The sequence below is a fragment of the Drosophila gunungcola genome, chromosome 3R (assembly GCF_025200985.1).
Source record: "Drosophila gunungcola strain Sukarami chromosome 3R, Dgunungcola_SK_2, whole genome shotgun sequence".
Lineage (NCBI taxonomy): Eukaryota > Metazoa > Arthropoda > Insecta > Diptera > Drosophilidae > Drosophila > Drosophila gunungcola.
Genome location: NC_069139.1, coordinates 20281073 through 20291008, shown reverse-complemented (window position 1 = coordinate 20291008; position 9936 = coordinate 20281073). Strand labels below are relative to the sequence as shown.

General features: G+C 40.5%; 1 protein-coding gene across 1 annotated transcript; it reads right to left on the bottom strand.

Annotated features, from left to right (window-relative positions):
• Nucleotides 1–463: 463 nt before the first annotated feature.
• LOC128266558 (uncharacterized) lies at nt 464–1452 on the bottom strand. The gene is made up of 2 exons (XM_053003148.1): nt 1087–1452; nt 464–1036 (listed from the first exon to the last, which is right to left on the bottom strand). The coding sequence occupies exons 1-2, from the start codon at nt 1343–1345 to the stop codon at nt 819–821; spliced, it is 477 nt and encodes a 158-aa protein (XP_052859108.1). The 5' UTR covers nt 1346–1452; the 3' UTR covers nt 464–818.
• Between the last annotated feature and the right edge of the window lie 8484 nt (nt 1453–9936).

Here is a 9936-nt window from a genome sequence, read left to right as displayed (position 1 = left end):
TTACACTCTTTAATATGAAGAACCTAGATTGCAAGCAAATAATAAATCCCCGCTTTGATCACTACTTTATTGACCACTGCTAGAACAAAAAAGGCATGCCTAAAATATAATTTTAATTGAACCAAGCAAGATTATGCAGTAGTGGGCGATTTAAATATAACTAAACTTAGCTTAAGTGCAGATCAGATACTAGTTATGGAAATACAAGTACTGTGTATTTAAGCATGAGTAAAGCCATTTTTATCACTGTAAAACCTTTTAACATCAACTAAATTTATAACATACAAAAATTAAATCGATTTAAAGTTGTACTAAGCTTTTTTCGAAAACAAACAATATATTTTAGCTTCAAATAAATTATAAAATTACTTCGATTTAAAAACGTACTAATGCTAGTCCTTTTCCAAAAGCAAATAACGCGGTCTATTTTTCTGGTTTAATATGTATTATTGAATATCTACTCTGTTTATTCGAAAGCCATCAATCCATTCACAATGAATTTTTTTAATTTTCGATTTTTGTCTGTCGTTTTAATCCCAGTTATATCAAAAAAGTGATGTTTTTCTTTTGAATATCTGTCAACACTGGTACTTGCCGGGAAAAAACAAACAGAAACAATATCGTGTTCCCCCCCTTTTGGCCACAGTCATGTGCTTTGCGTCGTTTGGGGACAGTAGGAGAGCCATTGTTGACTTGATTTGTATGCGCCTTGGCTTAGTGCAATGGCCACTCTGTTTTTCGGTCTCTGGCCAGGCACTCGAAAGTCCCCCATGCAGGCAACTTTATTGAATTTCCTGTGATATGCAAAGCAACGATTCTCAAGACTGTAGACAAATCCAAGGCAGAAGAGCCACAAAGCCCAGCAAAGCACCCCATCTGGTGGGTGAGAGTCTGACCACCCCATTGTCTTTGTCCTCGTCGCAGACACAGGAGTGTCGGCAGATACCGCAGTCCGAGTGGTTTTGGTAGAGAGTTCCCGCCAATTGCTGGCACCCCAACTTCGGTGTCCAGAAGCAGCACCAGTCCAAAATCGGACCTTTTAAGACACAAAAGTGATCTAGATCCGACTTTTATCAATATACATACCTTTGATAGCGTATTTCTCTGGTACACAGGCGTCTAAGTCTAGGTTTTGGTCAGCTTTACCCTTTGAAAAGTGAATGTTTATCTTATCCGTGTTGTTTGTGCAGAATACACCAGACTTGGAAATCGTACATTTCGACTGAATGTGTTGACAGTCTGAGCACTGCGGTTCTGGTAAAACCGGAAAATCGCCATTCGCCGCTACTTGGCATCCTAAATAGTACATAATTAACAACGCAACCAGACTATTCCTGATAAGCATTTCTAATTTATAAATGTGTGAGGGTCTTTTGAAAGCTGACTCAGTGTTTATTCTGTTGAAGAAAGTAATAGAACAAATATTAAAGAAAATGTTAACCTTTGAAAAGGGAATATGTGTAATATATTTAAGTTGGCTACTATGATATTTTTCTCAAAAATATTAGTTGGTTTACCAGTACTGAACAGAATTATCTAAAAAACTATTTATATTTACCAAATATTATAATTCTATAAGCAAAAAAATTTAAATTTGTTTTGGTTCAAAAACGGTGAAACTTAAATTTTAAAATCATTTGCAGAGGGTGTGTTAAAAAAAGATATCTTTGTTTAGAAATGCTGAATGGAAAGTATTATATGTTAGTTGATCGAACATTTTAAATCTCTTGAAATTGCTGTGCTTTCCCAAAAATAATGATAATCGTGATAAAAATGTCGGCAAAACCTTTTTTGGAGAATACCTAACTATGTAATTAAGTCCAAGGAAGTTTGCAATATAATAAAATATAAATAATTTTACTTCAGGAAGTCAAACGCTCATTTTTTCGTTTGTGTGAGAACATATCTGCCCAATTTATCTGCCACGGCACCGGTCCTACGTGCGTGTTCATGTGTGCAGAAGTGCGAGGTCTTGGATGCGGGAAGTTGGCGCCGAACGACCCCTCCAAGCCTGATGAGGGTTAATTTGCCAACGGCTCAACAATTCATCAGCCAGTCCAATTAACTAAGCGCGACCTATTTCCCCAGCGAGGCGGCGCGACTTGTCGGGTGTTATAAATTTAAATTTAAAGGCCAAACAAGGCGCGGTGCCAAGTGCTTTATCGCTGGTCTAGCAGATTCGCCAAAATTAAGAAAAACTGCCTGCCCAGGCAAATCCGAAGTCGAGGACCTCGACAGGATCTCTTAGTCGGTTACAGGATGTCCAGGTGGTGGTGCTTGGTCTGGCCAACTACTTGTATTTGGCCCGACTCCGTTGACAGCGTTTGCACTTTATCCTTGTCAGCTGTTATCGTTTGTTGCTTCTCCGGCGAACGACGCGTTCGGTTTGAGAAATTGCCGCACAAAAGTCAACGTGTAACGAGAAAATAATAAATGCCATTAATACAGCAGGTGGGACAAACAGACAGCTGGGTGGCCAGAAAGGGAAAGCGTGCCAGATGAAAACGAATGGAGTATGAAATTGAAACGCGGTGAGCACAGTTTAAGGCACCTGTCAAAAGTAAAAACAGAGCTTAGGATACCCTTACTACATCCAAAATATAGATAATCATTAATATAAGACGGATTTCATCATTGCCTTGAAAAACTAATGAATAAATTAAAGTTATCTGCATTCTTAAATCAAAAACACATCAAAGACGAAAACCGGGATGTAACAAACCTAGCTTAAGCCAAAAAATCAAATTATTCCATTGGTTTTACACAGTAGTTACAATTCATAAAGCTTCTTAAGCAGTTTCAAAAAAAAATGTGAATGACTTTTCTGATGTGCTTGAAATTATGTTTTGATCAGTTGTTGGGGGCTTCATTTCATGCGAGTGTGTTTGAGACCAGGTGCCGATTGTCACGCAATGGCAGCTGGCCCAAAGGCTTGAAGGCCTTTACTTTTATTGACAAACTCGACAAGAATTTGTGCGAAATGTGCGTGCGCGACCTGGCCAGCATATCCCTTATCCTTTGAGTGTTCTTCTTTATTTTTTTTTTTTTTTGTTGGGGACACAAAAAGGGAACCTTCACGAGTGTGAGTGCGGTTTTGGGTTGGGAGTGGCCCAGGACACGGCATTTTTTTCCGTAGTTGTTGCTTGTGTCTTTTGTTTCCACCTCGTGCCACTTGACATTGCTTGCGGTTTGTTAGCGGTCCGGGCGAATTCCAGTGTGCAACAATCTCGTACGGAAATTTTGTTATTCAAAACACGACGGATTACCGTTCATTCCGCTTACTCACACACTTACATGCGATTCGGAAGAAGCGAAATGGGAGCACACTGAGACAAGTAAATGGAACTCCTAAGCCGAAGGGGCTTAACATTAAAATTTTATTGGTTCACTTAACTTAAGCTAGCTTTGCCAAACTTATGTTAGTTATTCTGAGTGGTTCAGTTTCAACATAAGAATTTTAAATTGTTTATGGTAAACAAAATTGTTTGCTTTGAATGTCTCTGATAATTGCCATACATATTTACAACTTGAAATCAAGGCAAGCACAAAATCTCAAAAAAAAAATGTGGCAAATACTAATATTTTTTTAGGAAACGAGCCTAACTTTTTGTTCCATAAGACATTAAGTTAATTTTAATCATTAAAACCAAATTAAAACCAAATAAGATAATAAATTATCTAATACTTAAAAATCTCATCAAATATTTTTGTATTCATATATTTTTTCAGTGTATATATACGCATGCCTATGTGGGGACCGCAGGCGGCACCTTGCCCTGCGACTCATGTCGCCGGCGTTGTCACACGGCGCGCATTTGTTAGACACTAAGCCCGTGTATGCCTCTCCGGTCGGGATAAGAATGTTTATTATGTTTATCACACACACACACTTGCAGAGGCGTACACACACACATACTGACAGAACGGGCATAACTAGAAGCTAAACCGCAAAGCAACCGCACGTACAGAACTTAAAGGGGCTGACGGCAAATGACAGACAACAAAACGGCAAAATGAAGCCGCCACATCCGTTTCCGTTCGCAGCGGCCATTGTCTTGTGTAACTAACTTCAAAATGGCAACACGCCATACCGCGCAATTATGACCACGCCTACGACTTTTGCCATTCTGCAGTGCCCTCGGTCCCTGCCAGTTTTTATTTCGCTTTATTAAATGCTTCAGGTAGCTACTTAAACACGTTTTCGATTAGAGCAGCTTCTGTCATTACTCAAAGTCGCGGGGGGAAAGGCGGAAAAGGGCGCATTCTCGCCTGTCTTTTGCCTGTGCGAAGAGGAGAAGCTGTTTTCTTTTCTTTGGCGGCCCCTAACTGCGATTTCCTTTCATTTTCCGCTGCTTTCTTTTCGGATTGTGTACATCTTCAATATTTTATAATAAAGTGAAATTCCAGGAAGAGGATCACAAAAATGTGCAGCTAAAGTTGCGGGCGGAAGGGGGTGGAAGGTTGGGATTTCTGCTTACTGGAGTGTGCTGATAAGGCTTGGAATCAGCTTAAAAGAAAGGGAAATTTGCAGTATTAAAAAGTGAGCAGGGCCAGGAACAAAGAATATTTTTTTGTAATCAGTAGACTACTTGTTTTCTTTCCTTGATAAGCCGGACTGAAATATAACTAGTTGCAGTTGTGCAGCAAAGATGTTAAGAGGGATTTTTTTCAGCCACCCATAAATTTATCTTTTAACAAAGAAAAACTTGCAAACTGTAATCTTCAGAAATTGAAATAGTAAACAAAAAATTCCATAAACTTGTAAGGGTCAATAAATAAATAAAAATTAAATACAAAGTACTTTTATCAACACTAGTCTCTGAAATTTCATACGCCTATTGTTTTAATTAAATGTAAGTATCAGGCAATTATTTCTAATGGCTTTTGTTAATTGTTTAGCTTTATTGCTAATTTACATACGTATAATTAAGGTAAACTTATTGCAATTTTGTATATATATATATATTTAATTATATATAATTCTAGAAAAAAAAACTTTGCCTAAGGAAATGAAAAGAAAAGTTAAGTGAAACAAGATTTTACCCACATTGAGTTGAGATTACGTTTCAGGGGAAAAGCTCTCACTAGTAGCTACTCCCAGCATTTTAGAGTGTTTAAGCAGCTTGGTGCTGGCATGGCAACCTAGCCGAGTAGCTGGTAGAATCCATCATGGAATCATGGTACGTAGAATACCTCAAAAACAGCCACAACCTGTCATAATTTGATGTCATAAGCCGCTGGACGGGGGACGGGAGACGGGGGAAAGTGAAGTGGGGCCTCTTTAAAAATAAATCTGACGGTGCTTTAATGCTGTAGCCTGTTATCGCTGGCGACGTGCAGCTGTCGCTATTAGCGAGCGACTGCCGTGGCCTCCTTGCCCGCTTTCCTTGCCACAGTTCCGTCTCGTCCTGCCAAATGACTGCTCCGTTGTGTTTCCCTTCATTGCCTGATGCGGCGTGTTGACAGGATATTTACAGGATTTCTATCAATATTCCAGCATTAGCACGTACGCCTGCAATGAACGTGAACGTGAGTAATGCCATCCCGAAGCAAAAATACGGGAAATTCTACCAGAGGGCTCGACAGAAAGACAATGAAAGCTGCTGAGCGGAAGTCGCCACGATTAAATTGGCTTCTAATTTAATCATATTCTAACAAAGCAGCTGATGCTATAAATATTCAAAGTCAACACTAGATATGTATGTAAGGATTAAACGTAGTAAATGTAGAGAAGACTTGTTAAGTTGCAAACTACAGCTTTGAATTAAGAAGTATATTTTCCATGGAACAATAATTTAACATTTAAATTTTTTTTTAATTTAAATGTATTAATTGTATTCATTGCTCTGATTGCTTCCATTTCTCTCTATTTCTTCAACAAATTGAAAAAACAACATGGCTTAAAAGCGGACCGTTAAAGTTATTCCTATTAAATTATTTACATTTCATTTGTACCTGCAGCCCGTTGCCTCAATGGGTTAAGACGGGGGCCAAGTCAATTGTTGCCGGTCAAACAAAAACTGGCACAACAACAAGTGAAACAACAACAACTACAGAACTACAATAACAACAACTGAAAGGAGCACAAGTATTTGTGCTATTTAAAATTTGCTTTACCAAACGTCTAGTGGCTGGCAACGGCAGTCAGGGCAAAGTGCCACTCGGCCCAGCTTAACCCCTGCCCTCAGCCCCGCCCCTTCCTGCCCCTCCCGCCCACTGTGTGTGTGTGTGTGACAGAGAGGGCAGACCAAGTTGGGCTCGACTGAGGCCTATTGGCCATAAATTATTTATGATTACTAGCCTGAAATTACAGTTAACTCACTTATTTGCTCATTCGCAAATGAAGGCCAATTGCATTTGGGGGCAAAAGCGGGGGGGCCGGAGTCTAATTTATTTTTACCACAAAACCGGCCCAAAAGATAGGACCAGCCGGCAAGGGTGAAAAGTCTCCGGCTAATTGTGGCCCCGATTATGTTTAAATATTTATGCTGATTGTTGAGAGTGCGCCAAACATCAATCCAAAAACTTCTCTCATTTATGCGCCGACAATCATTTCATATTCATAACAACTTTTTGTTATTTATATTTTATATAATTTTATGCCTGCTGCGCACAAGCAAAATGTATCCCATCGCATGCAAAATTAGGTATTTGCCGGAGTCAAACAGCAGTTCGTGATGCTGTTGTTTTTTGCGGACTTCCGCTTAAAATGGCATGCGCCCCAATTGATTTTCATTAGCCGGGCCAGCATCCGAATCAAAATTCAATTTTTTGTATACATTTGCTGATTGTGTTTGATTGTTGCCTTGGCTCCTAATTCGCTGACTTTATTATGCTGTCTTTGGATTCCATTGATTATTCCGAATTGTTTGCTCTATGCTCACAAGGCGGATGAGTTTTGTTCCACCAAGTTATACGACTATTAATCCAAGTGCTAGAAATAGATAGATAGGTAGATAATGACTAACTTGATTTTGAAATAGCTAATAGACATTTTAGCTATGCGATAAGTTTACTGCCGTAGTTTTTCAGCTATTGTGACAAAAAAGCTTATGAATTTAAATATTGTTACCTTGGTATTCATATCAACTCTATCAAATATCAATTAAATTTGCCCATAACCCAAATCCGGATTGTTCCGGACTCACAACTACACTTGTATTTGGTGTTTGGAAGGGGTTGAGGTATCTATTCAGAGCACTAGATAAAGCGAAAAGGGAGAAATCCACACCGCTGGGTGGAATGAAAGAGTATGATGTAAAGTGCAGGGGATGGTGCAGATTGAAAGAGTGTTGACGGCGCAAACTATTGAAGAACTATTGAAAAGTATTCAAGCGCAGGAAAGTCTCAGCTGGGCGGTGGACTAAATGGGGGGCACGAGTGGCTGGTGGGCGTGGCAGCTGCCTACACATGAATGTGGACAAAAACAAAAATTCTTTCTAAAGCACTCAGCAGGCCAAAAAGCGTGGATGCATACACACACACATACACATGGGAATTCACACACAAGCGACACTCACAAACACACACACATATGCATGGCTCCTCAGTTAGTTGCACTGAAAAGAGGATAAACTGCATTTTTATCTTTAAACACACTTCAAGTGCCATAGGCGTCTGAGGGAGTGGGCGTGGCAGGCTAACAGGCACGAAACACAAACACAAGTGCATGCGCACCTGCTAAAGAGTGTGTAGGTGTTCGGCAGGTGTGCTTTTGTCACAGCCCGTGCTTGTTATTATTATGATTATTATTCAAGTCATCAACGACGGCCATAAAGCAAGTTTTTGAAGGAGCGTTGCCATCTGTGCAGTCACTGCACTTAAAACGCAATGGCAAATGAGAAATGGGTAAGGGAGGGGCTCAGCGAGCTGATATGAAGGATCGTTGAGGCTGCCTTCGTCACCCATTAAATCTATCTGCTCGGATTGCGGTCTTTGGGCATTAATCAGCGACCCCGAAAACTGTCGATCGAAATGGGCAAACTATTTATGAAATTTGGCGGGCTTAAGCGAGCTGCGATAAACGCTTGGCAGCCGGTTGCCATTTTCCATTTGCCAGCCACGCCCATGAAGACATTATGCGATAAGCCCCAAGGTAACGACATTGCAGCAGGTTTCCCTGCTTTTCCTCATTTTCCTTTTTCCCCTTTTTACCTCTTTTTTTTTGGCAATTTATTGCCAACCTTCAAATGGGGCGAACTATGCCAATTTCTAGCTATGAGTTGGCAGCGGTAAGGAAGTGCAAGCTAAAAGTGGTTTGCATAACGGCAAAAATTAATTTTTTAACACGCACACTGCTAGAATGAGATAAAAGAGGCGATCACTGAAGAAAATGTTTTCGCTGAAAGAAAATGTTTTAAAACCATATATATTTAATATTAATTTAATCAATTATTAAGGCAATAGCTGATATACAAATGTACCTAAATCTAAAGCAAATGCTTTTAGTCTAAGACCTCTTTAAAAAAGTCTTTATAAATGTATACAATAACATATTAAAATTTCAAATTGGTTACCTAAAAATATTTTGATAAATTTATGCATAATTGTTAATTTATTTTTAAAACAATTTTATAGTTTTGGTGTAAGGAGCCTTAGCAAATTAATCACCAGTCTTACCACCGATGTTTTTTCTCAGCGTAAGAAGACTTACAGCTAAGGAAAAACCCGCTGCGCGTTGACACTGATTTTGACGCATTGCTCCCAAAGGATGTGACCCAAAAAGTCAGTGCGGCAAATGAGCAAATGTAGGCGGCGGCAGAGAGGGAAGCGGCTACAGAAACCGGTTAAGCGTTCGCCAGTCTGGAGTGCTGGAAATATGAGAGGTGACGGGTGGAGTGGGTGCTCGCCTAGTCGTTAGCCGCGGTTTTTAATTTGCGCCCGACTTCTGGGAGGTGAGAGCCTGACAAAGTGAAAGGCAGCCGGGTCCTGTGTAATGGCAATCAGACAGAAGGGAGCCTGGCATTTTAATATGCAGATGACAGATCCTGAAATGAGTGTTATGTATGCTATGTGGCGGAAAAGCAAAAGTATCTTTGTGCTGGCTCGCCAAATCCCAGGGCCTCCAATTGATAAAACTGACGAACTGGTTCAATGCCAGGCCAAATGCTATGAAAAAAAGTCGAGAACAAGACGAACAGAAGGCAAAACCCCTGGCCTGGCGAAACTGGATGCCCAAGCCAAAAAGATTCGCTGCGAGCGTCGCACAAGTGCTACACAGGGAAAATGCAAAGGAAAACTGCTGGCAAAAAAGGAAAAAAGGGGGAAATGCGAAAACGCTGAAAACCATGTCAGTTTCATGCTTGCGGCCGCACTTAACATTATTTCTGCTGCACCAGCTACAAGAATCCACTTCTTTTGTGGAGAAACAACAGAAACAACAGCAACAGCAACGGCTACGGCAACGGCAAAAGCAAAAGCAGCGAAAACAGTGGCAGCAGCAAGCTGCTGCTGCTCGTTCATATAACGCATACGCTGCGTGGTACGTGCGCCACCAGGTCAAACTTAAATATTTAATGAAGCGCTTCCCGTCCTCTCTACAACTTTAACTCTTAAGCAGCCCTAATTGCCGAGACCCAGTCCTGGCTGGCTAAGACCAACCACCACTCCTCCCTTTGGTCTGGCAGAAAATACCTGCAAATATTTTCAACAAATTTTTGCCTAATGCTTAAAATATTTTATTGTGCTGCCGGCCCCTGAATGGAGGGACAGGTGGGAACGCTCTGTACCATAAATTTGGGCAGGGAAAAAAATATTAGGGAGTAGAGTGTTCTCTGGACAAGGAGCACCGAAATATTTGCGGTGGTCCTCTAAGCCCTGGCATGCGGTTGGCCAGGCATGTGCAGCATTTCAAGCAGCGCACTTCACACAGAGTCAAAACAATAATATACACACACAGAAAAACACACCCACACTGGAGCAAGACAAAGGATGTGA